Raw genomic sequence first — 16,407 nt, forward strand, 5'->3', positions numbered from 1 at the left:
TACATAAAGAATGAATAATAAATCTGTAAGATAAAATGAATTAAGATTTTATATTTAAATAAAAATTCTCACTGACTCTTGTTATGTTGATGACTATGGTACGAGAAAATGTCAATGATGAGGAGTGAATTGAACGAGATTCCCGGAACACGCCGTTTTGCTCTTCATTTGCCCATATCGTTCCCATAATCAGACGAAGGTACGTGTGTTCAAAACGTGAGAAATCCTTAAGGTTATTAATACAAGATTACTTTAATTTTTAATTTAATCTTAAATATAAGACTTTAATTTACTTTGTCTTCAATATTTACTCTTTTTTTTTTTCAAATAATCTCTATATAGTAGTTATATATGTTAAGAAGTTATTATTAATTTATAATTCTGACACATGATTAAGGGTATTTTAGGGAAGATAATATCTATTTACAACAAATAACTAACTTAACTAATTTTTTTAATCTCTCCAAATTAGTCAACTAAATCTTAGTATTTTAATATCTTAGGACATTATTTTCTAATACAATATCAAAATATAATCCTATTCATGACATATGGTTATCTCACTCCGTCGGATTCCATTCTCATTTACACTACATTTCCATTCGCATTCGCGTGACAACTTTTGACGAACCGAACGGACTGATGGCTGACAGTGGTTATACTTCTAAGCAATGTTTTAAAAGCCGGACCGGAAATTGAACCGGAAAAACGAGCGGTTCACGGTTCTTATGGTTCAACCAGTCGGACCGGCGGTCGGACCGGAACATAATAATTAAATAAAAATAATATTATACTTTCTTAAATCTTATATATAAGAAATTTTTTTTGGGATGAAGGTCCATGATACATTGACACTAATACCCTATTTGAAATTTTTTATATATATTTTTATTTTTGTCTCTATTAATTATTGGTATGCTCACTTTATCCCTTAAATAAGAATGATTTTAGAGGATAAATTACATATTTTATATATATTAATCATATAATAATCATTAATAATTACAATATTATAACGTAAATATTTTTTTTTTAGCCGCTGGTCAAAAAACCAAATATTTTTATAGCCTTTTTAATATATAGTATAGTAAATCTTTAACTTTTGCAATTTGTACCAATAGAAATAACTTTATCTCACAATTAATTTAATTTTTTCCCTTGAAAAATAACATTAAAAAAAGGTTTAATTAATACTCATTTATAGTACATGTCATCCTTGCTCAATCTACCTTTGCGTGTTGGCCCGAAAAAGAACTGCGTCTGTGTACGAAACACGCTTCTCTATCTCCACTCCCGAGGTTTTACTTTCTTTTCTCCCCTACTTCCATTCCATCACTTGCACGTCGTCTTCTTTTCTTCGTTATGGACTAGGGAGGTTTTATTTACAGTCCAGATTTGCGAATCGTCGGGCACCCAAGGTAAGCTTCTTATCTTCTTCTAGCCTAGCAACCGACTCCATGGCTGTTCTTGAAGGGACAAAGGATGGGAATAAGATTCATATCCAAAAAAGCTTTCTGCGTCTTCTTTCTTCTTCTCCATCCCTGCTCACAAATTTGAGCCGGCCAGTTTTTCAAAAACCGCTCCGGTTTCCGGTTAAATGGCCGGCTTGAAGCGGTCCAAGGCGGCTCAAATGATAAAGCGGCCGAATCATGTGAAACGAGCCGAGAAGTGTCCCGGTCACCAGCTGGACCGGTTTGACCATCCGGTCCGATCCGGTTTTAAAAACACTGCTTCTAAGAGAAGCATTGAACCTTGGATTTTTTGGGTTAAATAAGTGAGTCTGGGCTTTGCCATGAAGGACGGGCAAGTCTGGGCTCATATCTGCCCTCCTAATTCGTATTTTTTGTCAGGTGAGATGTATGAGCCCGATTCGTTTTTCCTTTTCGGTGATATGGGTCCTCATGTTTTTAATGTCATGTGGAAAATCTATCATATATTATGCACAAAAGGAAAGAAAAAATAAAAGCAATTTATATTATTTACTAATTAATGATTAACCATTACCCGGCTCGTTTTCTAATTTCGTAAGTTAATACACGCGCTATACTGAGAGTCTCGCTCCAAAAGTTCTCAGTGCAATGAGAAACCCAAGTGTTTTCCGGTGAACCTCCAACGGAATGGTAAAGTCTAAGAATTTATCATTCAACTAGGAAGAAATCTCACATATTTTCTGGTTAATTCCTTAAAAAATCGATGCAAATTATTCTGAAGATAATTCGAAAGTGATGATTTCATTTTTTTTCCCCAATTAAAAAGGAAGTTGATGGTGAACCTCCAACGGGAGGGTGAAAAAGAAAAACAGAATAAGTAAATGAAAGCAAACCCAGACTTGTCACCAAGACCATGGAAGAAACATGGTATTTTAGATGTAATCGGCACAGAATTCTTTATTGATACCATATCTGACTCCATTCATATTCTGCCGTTGAAATGTCTCTTGCGGTGTGAGATACAAGTCACACACACGCACACCCATTTCCAGAAATGCAATGGGAACTTAATTTGTGCTCCATGGGTGAGATAAAACAGCATCATTTACAACGTAACATGCAAATAATATAACTACGTGGGCCTGTGGGTCTTGAGAATTGACGACTTGTCCTCAAATAAATTGAATGAAGAGGGAATCCCGTAGCAACACATACGGCTAAATGAACAGAGGACCCTTTGGCAGCTTTGTCCTTGTACGACGATGTCAGCTGTAGATTTCTCATGTTTTCCCCATTTGCCTGTACGGGTGTCTGCGTTTGAGCGTTCTTTTCCTCGTATGAATGGCCTGCTGTGTGTGTCGGTGATTGGTTCTAAACATGTGAAACTGGTCAAACACCGACAAATCACACCTAAATACCCCAGACCCATATTGCCACATACATTTTTTATGTGAGATTTTTATCGCCTCATGGGTTGGGGATTTCGTTTGCCTCCTTTTGTGACCGCACACGAAACTACGATCCACATCAAACTGGCTTCATCACAACGTGGTTGGTCCCACATAGTTTGTCTGGTAGCAGCAGCATCAGTCATCACAGCCAAACAAGAAGCCTTCTCTCTGTTTAGTACCAATCAGTGTTTAACACTTGGGATCACCACATTGCATATGCACCATCCACTCATCTTTCTCACTTGTCATCTCATCCGCTTGCATGCTTCACACAACTTTTTGGCCCTCAATTTCATACTCATTTCCCTTTGTGCCATTGAGCTGGATTCATGGAACTCTCGTCATACACACACAGATTCTGATAAAAAAAAATCTTGATCTGAATTAGTCGTTTGCTGGGGTACCTGGTAATAAGATTTAGAAAGACAAAACCTCCGGACACCGAGAGCTCCAAAGGAGTTTAAAAAAAAAATCACTTCCATGCTCTCTAATTAGTCTCTTCTTGCCTTTTGTTTCTGTTATCATGTCTTTCTCACTAAGAGCTTCTTAATTAATCTTGTCTATATTACCAAATTAAGTAGCTTCTACATTAATCTCAAAATCCTGCTTCCTTACCAATGGGATCCTTCAATTAATTGCGAACATAACCTTCCAAACAGATATATCGAATTAGTTTGCTTGAATGTTATTTTCTCAACTCAACTTAGGTTTCATTTCTTTTGAGAGAGTATGCTGTAACCGATATACAGAATTTAGAATGCACCGACTTAATATGGAAAGATGCACTCCTCATGTAATCTAATCATATCTGTAAACTCTATTTAATAATATCAAAAATTAATTAATAATGATGTGATATATTTTATTTTAACAGATTTAGCTTATATTGGGTTCCATCTTTTTTTGCTGCCCATGCCATTATTTATATATTATTTTGATTATGATATGATATGGACCCATATGACTTATCTCTTGCTTGAATAATGAATATTCGTATTATTATGCCTGTGCATTGTACATGCTATGATTTCTAGTTTTAAAAATCCTAATAAACCTGGACGAATGTATGTACAATTAATTTAAACAAAAAGAGTTATTGAAAAAGATTTTTTTGGGTCAATATTAACAAGGTTGACTTTAATTGTAGATCCAACAACTTTCTTCTGTGCTCAGATCTTTCTCAATCTAGCTAATAAATACATTCATTCTAAAGAAGATGAACTGGGGAGTCTCAGCCACGTTCTTCACATAAATACTCATAACTCCATCGTTAAAATATTCGATATTTAATTGGAAATAATTACCGGATAGTCAACTAGTTTGATCCTTCACACACACACACACACACACACACATTAAATGGAGTTTGAAATTGAAGTGATGCTGAGTTTTTTAATTAGACAAAAGTTTGCCAGGGAATCTTCCTTTACTCGCGACGCAAGCTTAAATTATTGTAGTCAAAATTCCAACCTAAATTAGGTACAGTTCTATTGATACTATGGTGATTATAAGTGGTGGTGTTTCCACTAGATGTGTGTGTGTATTTAATATAAAAGATTTGAAAAAATTTTGTAACATGCATGAAAACCTAATTAACCAAAAAAAAATAGTGGAATAATAAGGTGGGGTTTCAATAGCAATTAATATTTTAGGATTATTCTTCTAAACTATCAATCTGATGTGCTTCGTGAATCAAGTGCAGGGAGACAAAATTGTATCTGTACGTATGTATTGAATGGAAAACTGGGGGACCAATGATGCTGTAAATTAAACTTGATTTCATGTTCCACCAAACATCAAATGCATTTAATTTTAATTTCTCTATTAATGCATGGCGCATGCCATGCCACAATTAAGGAAGGTATTGAATTGATAGATTGGCCATAACTCATAAGATGGTTGGTAAATCTGAATATCTAGTATTAGACATATGTCCCTAGCTACTTCTTAAATTTAATTGATTTTAATGAATGATAGACAATTAACTTAATCTGTTGACTCTCATTTTATGATAATCAAATTTAGGTTACGTTAGACGGCCAGTATCTGCAATGAGTGTTGAAATTTATAATGGGCTTGTACCAATTCCTCTTCTGATAATGGAACCAAGCAACACTTGTCGGTTTTGAAATTGAAAACTGGGTAAAAATATAAACGGTATCACTGTTTTTATCATCTCCATCATAGATTTATTATTATTAACGGTATCTATCTATTTTTGCTATTTTTTAAAGTGAATGTATCATGATTATTTTCACATTGATTTTATATATTTCTTTGTTATTTTCATATGTAGGAAATGATCTTATATATCAACAAACTTATCAAATACAATAAAGAATGTCATTAATAGAAGATTTTGATGCTCTAGAGATTCATGCTAAATTTTGAACACAGACACAAGCCTAACCCACCCTAATCAATTTTTCCCCTTTAAAAATGGAGGGCTTGGAGATGACAATCATCATGATTCGTACAGTTACAGGTGAATATTTCGTTAATGAAAAAAAATGAATCAGAGGTAAGCTGGGTACTATGCAATGGATAATCGCTCCTTTTGGTTGACAGAAAAAAATATTTTTTTTTATCTTCTATTATTGGTGAGAAATTAAATTATCATTTTTTGCACGGAACATTTAAATATTGAGATTTTGGATTATTAATGTAAGGAAATTGAAAACGGACCTTTTTTTAAATATAAATTGAGATTCATTCACACAATTTTTATATATTCAAAATTCAATTAGTCAAATGTTGACAAAAAAACAAACAAATCAATGAGTACAATGGCAACACAAGTCGGTGAAATATTACCTCCAACCCTTAATATAAGACTTTATTTGATTTTTATTTTGTTACCAAATATAAGATCCTTATCCCCTTTGTCTCTCCTATCTATATATTTTTTCTAAGGTAATTCTTCTAATAATGGTAGTTCTAGCCAATATACTTGATTAGTAAAGATATTTTAAGAAAGATAATACCTATTTATTACAACTAACTAATTAAATTTATTTTCTTAACCTACACAGATTAACTAACTAACTTTTATATTTAGTACCAGAGCTAATAATAAACTTTGGATAGTGAATACTGAGGGGGTGACAAAAAGTTGTGGTGAGTGAAGTGAATTTTGTATTGGGATATCAAAGAATGCAGCTGTAGGGGTGGAATTTTGGATGAAGTGAAATGTATCATAATAATAACAACAACAGCAACGATGATAATCAATGAAAATAAATTAACCTTTTTTGTTAAAAAAAAAAAGTTGTATTAGTCATGATTCGCAATTAATTGAGATAGCTAGCTTGTTAGGATTGTGTCTTTGTTCTATTCTTTTCATATAATGTTAGCACATCTCTACTTATGCTAGAAAGGATTGTTACAAAGTCTCAAATAACGAATATAATTACTACAAAGTCATAATAATAATAGAGTAATATGTAATAATAAGTTTTAGAATAATAAATAATAATTACTCGCTTGTTATTGAGACTAATTAGACATTATATTGTTTTGGGATCTCATTTTAAATCTCCCAATAAAATAAAAAGGCCTCATGGTTTTAACTGCTAATTGACCTCTCTCACGCGACTCCGAATTTTTATAATATAAATGAAAATACGCTCCTGGCTAGATTTCACCTCAGATTTAGATGCATATAAATTTGTATTGTAGAACCAGAGATGGATGACGCTGTCTCGAATATTACAAAACGCCACCGATCTCAGTGAGTCTTGAGCTATTTGGTTGAATATATAATATAATATAATATATATGTGTATATATGTTAATTCAATATTATAAATAAAATATACTTGTTAAATAAATATGCATATACTTGCTTGACTTGGAAGTTGAGAGCGTGTATTGGACAACAACATCATCACAGATTCTTATTTCCACCAAACACCGCCCCATGCTCTCTCTACATGTGCCTGCCTCGTCTTCGCTATTTATTAAAATTGTTCCAGCATTTCTGTTCCTTTTTAATCATCCGAATTCCACCCACGGAACGTTCATTCTCACTGGCATCAACAATCTCATGCATTCTTGTTTATAGTTTGAAAATATGCATATTGACTCCACCAATATCCATTTCAAATGTTTGGACAACGTGTTAAGTAATTAGTACTACTTCTAGTCTTTAATATAAGGCTTTGTTTGACTTTTATTTTGGTACTAAATATAAGACATCAATTCACTTTGTCTCTCATATTTATGTATTTTTTTCAAGGTACTCCCTCCGTTCCTTATTATAAGAGACATTTGATGCTTATGGCATGTTCCTATATATAAGAGACACTTACAAGTTGTCTCTACTTTTTTGCGTTGATTTACTATTTTACCCATATTTATTATCTCCAACTTACACTCTCTCTCCCTCTCACTTCTCTTTCTTTTAATAATTTAATTGTTCTCTCTCATGCTCTCTCTCCTTATTAATGAGGGCATTTTTGGAAAAAAATTATACTTTTTACACATTAATTGTTTTTAACTAATTTTAACTGTTTTTTTGATCAACGTACTTCGGTTATTTGTCTCTTATAATAAAGAACGGAGGGAGTAGTCTTTATAACAATGATGGTTCCTGCTAATACACTTAATTAGTAAGGATATTTTAGGAAACACAATACCTATTTATTACAAATAACTAACTTAACTTCTTTTCCTTAATATTCTCAAATTAGTCAACTAGTTCTTACAATTAAGATCGGAGGTAGTATTACATAAGTTCCTAAAATTGAATCCGTTAATTTATTAGTTTTTAAGAATTGTAAAGACTAAATATATATACAAAAAAAACAAATTATGCGGAATTATGATGTGTGTGTGTGTCGTTATTGTGAGCTGGAGTTGGGAATATGTATAGATGCAGAAGATATAACAGTGGGGAATCCATGATTGCAACTCACATGGATGCATGTTTGCGGAATCAAAAAAGAAACAAAAGTGTGTGTGTGTGTGTGTGTGAGTTTATAAGGCATAAAGATGGAAGTACGAACCATTTTCTTTGGTTTTTTTTTTTTGGGGTCAGATAGTGCGAACCATTTTCTAATTCTTCTCACTTGGGGGAGAATCAGAGAGGAGAAGAGGAAATGAACAATTTTGATAAGCTCGATTGAAAGAAATTAAAAAGGCAGGCTTATAAAATTTGGAGAAAGAATATGTAAGATAAACTTAAAATGAATGCATAATGAAGGCAGCGTAAAGTTATAGGGTGCTTAGCCTGTTGAGTCATGAGCCATTATTGTTGCTATGTACAGTACTCCACATGAATATGCCTCTTGATGAGTTCCCCCACAGTTTGATTTGCGGCCAACATTAATCAGCCACACTCAGCCTTATCTATTAATGATGTTCACTGAAACTCCTTCCTTCTATTTCCTGTTTTGGTATGTTTTAGTCTTAACACTGACACTGATGTCTGATGATCAGTGTTACCTGCAGCATTGACGCCTTCCCGCATCATAATTAATATTCATCACATGCATCAACATCATCATTATTATCCCAACCAACACTCTTCATGTAAGAACTCAGTTTAATGAATGCCTCAGCCTTACATTCTCACTCTTTATCTGCTTCCCTACTAACATTACCACTTCATACAATTTGCAAAATACCACAACGACCCCATGACATGTGGTGTTTCATCACAACACACACACAAACGTACATAGATTGAATTAGCCAGTATGTATGAATTATAGATGAATGTGCAGCTGGGCATGATTGATTATATTCATCATGATAGGAAGGCATCTCCAAAAGCCAAAGACAATCCACCAAAAAGCAAAAGGCATAAATTAAGCCAAATTGACCTTTGCAAAATAAATGAAAAACAAAATGTTATAACAGGGCCAGCAAATGAATATTGAAACTCATGTAATAATTTTGTTGCAATTACTTTTCTGTGATGTTCTTAAAAGAGTATGAATCAGAGGGCTGAGATCGACCGCCTTCGCACCAGACCCCACCCGCCATTATTACTTACACCACCGCCCCTCTCACATCCTCGCCTCCATCCTATCTCCCTTCCGTCCTTCTCTGCCAATCTTATATATATGCCTCAATATTTTACACCGTCTTCTTCACAGGGTACTTCATTGAACCCGGCCACAAACAAAGAAAAAGCAATAATTTAACCAGTAAAAAAAAAATATTTATATATAGAGAGAAAAGCCGGGATGATGGGATGACTATAATCACGAGGATTCCCCGGGCTGCTGGTGGCTCCCGTGGCTTTCCTTTTTTACCCTCGACTGGATCCCGTAATAACTGACGTACCACTTCACGAACTTCTTCAGCCCCGTCGCCAGATCCGTGCTGGGCTTGTACCCGAAGTCTCTGTAAGCCAGGCTCACGTTTGCGTGCGTGTACGGCACATCGCCGTTCCTCGGCATCGTGATCACGTGCTTCTTCGCCTTTGTGCTCAGCAGTCCTTCCAGGATGGACACCAGTCTCCCCACTGGCACCGGCGATGTGTTCCCCAGGTTGTACACCCTCAGCTGTGCCGGCCTCCGCTTCTTGCCCCCGCTCCCCGTGCTCTTCTCCGCAGTGTCCAGCGCCCCCACGCACCCCTTCACCACGTCATCGATGTACGTGAAATCACGCGCCACCTCCTTCGCCTCCTGCGTCTGGTAGATGTCGATGGTCTTCCCCTGCAGTATGTCCTTCGTGAAGAAGAAGTACGCCATGTCGGGTCTGCCCCAGGGGCCGTACACAGTGAAGAATCTCAGTCCGGTCAGGGAGAGTCCGTAAATGTGGTTGTAAGTGTGGGCGATTTCCTCGCCGGCTTTCTTGGTGGCGGCGTAGAGACTCGCCGGCTGATCGGTCCGATGCAGTTCGGAGAACGGGTTTTCGGTGTTGAGGCCGTAGACGGAGCTCGAGGACGCCCAGACAATGGCGGGCTGGGGATTCGCCGCCTTGGCGATCTCCAGAAGGTTGACGAATCCGGCAATGTTGGAGCTCACATACGACTGCGGGTTCTGCATCGCGTAGCGAACCCCGGCCTGAGCGGCGAGGTGGAGGATGTGCGTGAAGGGAACGACGTCGAAGAGTTTAGACAGCAGGGGCCCGTCGTTGAGGTCGCCTTCGACAATGAAGATTTGATGCTTGGAAAGAAGCGCTTGTCTGGCGCGCTTGAGGGAGGGATCGTAGTAGTCGTTGAAGTTATCGAGGCCGAGAACCCCGTCGCCGCGCTTCTTGAGGGCCAGGGAGCAGTGGGAGCCGATGAAGCCGGCAGCACCGGTGACGAGGACGGACATGCCATTGGGGCGGCGAGGGGCGGAGGAGTGGCGGACCTGCTTCTCCCAGGCGGCGCCGGCGCCGTAGAAAGCGGAGGAGAGGAAGTTGTGGCGGGTGTGGAAATGGTGGGGGGGAGTGTCGGAAAGAGGGGGGTAATTCAGGGTAAAGAGGAAGACCAGGACGAGAGCGACGAGGAGAGTGGCGCGGAAGAGAAGCTTGGAGGAAGCATTGAGAAGCTTGGTGTTATTGATGCGGCGGAGGTAGCTGTTGTAACGCTCGAGTTTCATGGTCTTGCTGGTGTCAGGCGGGGAACCCATTACGGAAGATGAGGATCGGTGGGGTGAAGAGGGATGGATTTGAATGGGAATGGAGATGAAAAGGGCTGATCAGCAGGGCAGGGAGGGGGGGCTCCAAGGAAGAAGAGAGAGAATTGAGGTTAGAGCCCTGAAGATGAGAGCAGCATGAGAGGGGTCATATAAAGACAGAGGCGATGAGAGAGAGGGGGGGATGGTTGGAGGCCACTTCCTTTTTCTGTTATTAACTCTTCTCACTGTCACACCGATGGGAAGTTGTATTTCCTGTTCCTCTATTGTTTTTATTTTGGCAAATCATTTTTCATAATTATAATTAATCATAATATGTACTACAAGAATACAGAACCAGAAACAGGGATAGATCACGGAAGTCGCCCGTGTATTTGAAAGTAACCATTGCCCATTGGCGTTGAAGTAAAAGAATTGTCTGAAGTGATGGAGTCATGTCAACAAATTTACTCCGTCATCATGTCGGCATCAAAACAATTTTAATCCCACATTCCCACATACGTTTATTTCCATTGGAAAAAAATATGTAAAATTGAGGGGAAAGTTATATTGGGTGATATAAAAAATAGTTTTTTTTTTTTTGGTTGGGTGAATGAGTGACATAAAAAGTACAGTAACTTAATTCTGATGTGTTTGCATATTCGGAGTGAATAGGAAAAAGGGGAGAAGGAAGGGAGAGAGGGGAAGGAGACGGACAGCTATGGATGAGCGAAGAACAGGGAGGCCATGTGAGGATCCCGTGTTCCCACTTTTTGTATTTTTTGTGAAGTTTGATTTCCCGAGTGCTATAAATTACATAGTCACTCACTATTCCTATTTATATTCACCCATTTTTTGTTTAATAAAAGAAAGGCATACGTGTGTTAGATTAACTGCTTGAAGATAACAATAATAATAATAATTAATTGCAGGGGTAAAACCATTGGCATGACCCATCCCGCGGAGTTTGGCCCCTTGGCATTAATTTATTATTAGGCCACCCCCCACCCCTTCCCTTTGCATCGCTTCCGACCTCACTGTTCATATGTCTTATTTTAACATCAGCAGCTGATAAACGCTCTCAATGTCGGACCGAATTCACAAATAGAGGTAATAATTAGGCACACAAATAACGAATGTAGGAGGAGGTGGACAACGAAGGTGGGATTAGATTGAACGGGAAGTGATATGACATGAGGCGTCATGATGAGGGGCCACCGACAGTAATAATAAAAGGATTAGGAATTTAATTGTGAAATGGATTGATGAGCATGCAGGGGAGGGACATCAGCGGACTGGAGATTGGGCGGGATTGAGTTTGGGAGTCTTAATCCTAAAATGACGCCCCCTCCTTATTTCATGCAAAAACACCAAACACCCCCTTCCTTGGTCGCCTCTCTGCTTCTGCATTATTATTAATCCAATTAATCATTCCCCTCCCGTTTTTAGTCCTCCTTTTCACTCAACCATCACCTTGTTTCTGCTTCCCTTTCACATTATTTTTACACCATCACACACAATTACCCTGCTTCATGTTCAAACTTAATTAATGTGATGGTTAAATGTGATGTTTAATACTCCTTTGGTCCTATTTATAGGACAGGAAGAGAATATACTTTTTGTTTCTATTTATAGGATATTAAGAATTTTTTTTTGTATGGATGTATAATTTTACCTCTCATTTATTAGTATATTGATTTTGTTTACATGAGGTATAATGTATATTAAATACGGATAAAGTTGAAAAAAACTTGAATTTTAAATGACAGTTAATGAAATTTAAATTTTTTTTGTTTTATGTGAAATATGATAAAAGTGAATTATAAATAGGACTAGGAATACACATCAAGGTCTTTTTTTAATAAATAATAAATAATCTGATAAATACGCCGATCCAAATTCTTTTTTAATTTCGATGCATATTTACCCCCCAAAAAAAGCACTTTTTTGCATCCCAAATATTATTTAATTTTTTATTCAACATAACTGATGTCGATAGCTTGACTTTTTTTTTTTTGGGTGGGAATAAAACAAAAAAGAATCGGAGTTCATCACATATGCAAAACTCACCACTCGTATACTATATATAGTATAATCATGCCAAACTGCATGTATGGTCATATATATGATTTGCATTGTTGAATAAAAATAATAAAATACCAAGTCAACCTTCGATATGACCATATATTGTTGCTAAATTGAATTCAACAGCAACTTAGATGGGTTCATTTTAATTGTATTTGACAATCAAAATATATTAAAAATTAAAGACTATTCAAATTTACTTGAAGCTCCCCTTCTTGCTGATGCGTATCATATTAATCGCTACGTACTAATAAAAGAGAAAATATTGGAGAGCATAAATTTCCCATATCTATTATACTACTTCCGGCCCTAAATATAAAAGCTAGTTAACTAAGTTGAGTATATTAAGAAAATAAGTTAAGTTAGTTATTTGTAATAAATAGGTGTTGTCTTTCCTAAAATATTCTTGCTAATCAAGTTTATTGGCTAGAACAATCATTATTAAAAGAACTATCTTAGAAAGAAATGAATAAATATGAAAGACATAGTGGATTTGAGTTTTATATTCATGACTAAAATAAAAAGTCAAATAAGATCTTATACTGAAAAACGGAGGTGGTAATTAGCAAGCATCAATTATGTAAACTGACCGGTGCGACTACATTTTATTACTCAACTTAGCCACCTCCCTCGTATATATGTATATGTTTGCCCCAAACGAATGCTTTTCATGTTGCTCAAATCAGCAAATTAATTAAGCACACTAATTTTTGCTAATGATTTGGATTCTAATTAATTAGATTGAGTGACCCTTTAAAGTTGGAGGATGGAAAACATATGCACAGTTGTTCATAAGGGTAATATAGACACTTGCAACTCGTAATTAAGCTCAACGCACACCTGAATGTCATTTTTGAACCAAACAAGAGATTAATATTATAATTGCGACAAATGCAAGTTACTTATTATTACATATAAAATTAGCTTATCATACTTAGCTTGCACTTTCATTCGCATTCAATTGACATAGAGACATACATACATAGAGGGCATGGAATATTAAAGAACCGTCCGTCCGTAACATCTGATCAATTAATGCATATCCAAATAATATATAGTAACTGTGGAAGATGAAAGAGCAGTTCAAAACTTCAAATTACTTAACAGAAATAGAATCAGTTAAAACCAGGTAATATAAATAAATCAGAACGAAAATACAAGTACTACCTCTCGTCCTAATTATAAGACATGGTTTTTTGACTATAAACGAAGTCTTATAATTAAGACCGAAGGTTGTATATTATGATCTGTCTATAAGTAATAAATTGCAAGAGATCAGCATGGATGCGTGCTGATTAAGGCCAATTAATTAACACACACGCTTGGAGTCATTTTCGCCTTTAATTAATTAATTGCCTCCAATAATAATAACTTGATCCCAGCATCTGTCATTGATTTATTACATTTCGTTTACGAATCTTAATGAGAAATAGCACGTAGGCAGTTTCATTGGACATCCATCCATGTACGTTGAAGTAAGTAGGCCGTCAGATCACTCGTTCATTTTCACAGGCCTACATATTTTTCATATTCTTTCCTTTATATCAACCTTCCCTGTCAAAGTTTAATACAATCCCTAACTCTGATGTGCATTGATTCAACTTTTACTATATACATCCCAACATTAATTTTATATTTGTATCTGTGCTTTGCATGCTTTGATTAAGGCCATTTGTTTTTTTTTTCAAAAGGAAGAGTACCAAAAAAAAAAACATAGACTGCGTGCGATTTAACTTTCTATTTGAAAGAGAGTGACAACTTAGCGAATATGGAAGAGGGGTGTGTGGAGGAGAAATTAAAGCTGATTTGCTTACTTGCATGCTAGTTAATATGATATATAAGTGATTGATAGATTTGCGTCGTAATCGATTGAAGACGACGACATGTGTGCGTGCGTATTTTACCACATCAAGACATATCCACGCAATTTTGTGTTGCAGCAGATCAATTCAATTAGAATTTTCTTGATTCGTTACAGTTGTCAATCGATTAGTAATTAAAAAAATATTGGATATTATATTGGATGGTGTGTAATACATAAATGTCTTATAAGTGCAACTCTGCTATGATGAAGACATGTAATAGACAAATTAAAAGAAAACACACACAAATGGCAAGTGAGAATGATGTAGTGGACACACATGGGCCGTGTGTTTTGATTAAGGGTCATAAGGAAGTGTATAGAAAGCAAAGCATCAATTAACAGGAACTGTGCCTCATAATGTGACAAATCAAGATCTTAATCTTTGTTTAAGAGAGATACTCATATTTATTGTCAAACAGTGTCTCGAGTTGAATTACCTCTAATAGTAAAAAGATATATATGCCTAACCACAAAAAAGAAAGAAAGCAAGCAAGCAAAGCGTCTTAACAGTCATTAAGTTCACTTGATTTTTGACAGATGATGTATGATAATATCAATATATATATATATATATATATGGAGAGAGAGAGAGAGGGATATCATTTGAAAGGGTTTAGATATAGAAACGGGATGGAAGCATGAATGATTAGAGGGATAATAAGGAGGGAGCAGCACTAAACACTGCATGTGATTAGGTATCACCGACGCCTCCGAAAGTCACTGATCAATATGAGCCACTTTTCTATATTCTACATTCCTCTTTTAATTCTCTATATTCCAAAAAATTATAATTCTCTCTGCTTTTTTTTTTTTAAATTTTTTTCCTTTACTTTAGAGGCAATACGCCGATTATAATTGATAAAACGCACTGCTTTTTGAATAAGTTGATATTATATATTGAGACGCTGTTAAAGTAATATTGATTAATGATTGGTAGTCCCGTACTGATACATGGATCAGCGGTGCTGGGGCAGGAAGATGGAGTTAATTAAACTTTGACTTCAGTTGATGTTTAGTTTATTTCAATATTGTGCGTGTTTTCTTATTGATATTCCGTTCATCTGGTCAAATACTATAATAAATATCTAACGAGATCGATCACATAAGAAAAAATCCATATATATATATATATATATATCTAATACGTAGAGGTAGACGCTTGGGAAGAGAATGAATGAGAGAGTTATTTTAAAGATGAATGTCCACAATCAAAATTTAACTTATGTTAAATAGTTTAATATGTGGAATTTAAAAAAGATGTAAAACAAACAAGAAAAAAGGGACAAAATATGAAGTGAAAGCATGCTAGGGTAATGGACGGATTACACGTACATAAGGGTTTCACATGGAGCACATGCAATGCTGAAATGATGTGTGTTCCACATATATATGGGGGTGTTTGGAAGCAACCAAGAAGCACTTTTCTGTAAAACAAGACAAATTTCTTCACATATTTACTTCGTACACCGTAAAAAACATGTTTAAAATAATGATTTTGATTTTATTCAAACACCCCTTGTCTTTAATACTGATCCAGATGACCAATCCCAAATATTTAAATGCATATTTATTATTATAAACATATTACCTCTTATCTTTAATATAAGAGCTTGTTGACTAATTTGATTAGATTAAAAAAATTAGTTAAGTTTGTTATTTGTAATAAATAAATTTTATTTTTCCTGAAATACTCTTACCAATCAAGTGTATTGATTATAGCACTACCATTATTACAATAACTATTTAAAAAATAGATAAATATAAAAAAATAAAATAAATTAAGATCTTATATTTAAAATTAAAAAAATTAAATAAATTTTTATATTAAGTATGGGAGGTAGCATATAGTTTGCTTGCAGGAGCATCTCAAAACATTAAGTTGGCACACTCTTTTAATGAGGCCACTCTGAGGCTGATAATCCACAGTTCAGATGTGTGTTTTTAGTAAGCATTGGGTGTAAAAGAGGGAGGCCCGCTTTGAGTTGGTGTTGATAAAGAGAAGTGATGAAGGATGATGTAATAGA

General features: G+C 35.6%; 1 protein-coding gene across 1 annotated transcript; it reads right to left on the bottom strand.

Annotated features, from left to right (window-relative positions):
* Nucleotides 1–8,753: 8,753 nt before the first annotated feature.
* On the bottom strand, nucleotides 8,754–10,633 carry LOC114718534 (UDP-glucuronate 4-epimerase 6). Its single transcript, XM_028903882.1, has one exon. It carries the CDS (start codon nucleotides 10,447–10,449, stop codon nucleotides 9,091–9,093), a length of 1,359 nt encoding a protein of 452 aa, XP_028759715.1. The 5' UTR covers nucleotides 10,450–10,633; the 3' UTR covers nucleotides 8,754–9,090.
* Between the last annotated feature and the right edge of the window lie 5,774 nt (nucleotides 10,634–16,407).

The sequence above is a fragment of the Neltuma alba genome, unplaced genomic scaffold, assembly GCF_004799145.2.
Source record: "Neltuma alba isolate B1F8T4 unplaced genomic scaffold, ASM479914v2 tig00011850_pilon, whole genome shotgun sequence".
NCBI lineage: Eukaryota > Viridiplantae > Streptophyta > Magnoliopsida > Fabales > Fabaceae > Neltuma > Neltuma alba.

Coding starts and splice junctions, on each gene's coding strand:
- LOC114718534 (XM_028903882.1), bottom strand. CDS start 10,449: ATGGGTTCCCCGCCTGACACCAGCAAGACCATGAAACTCGAGCGTTAC.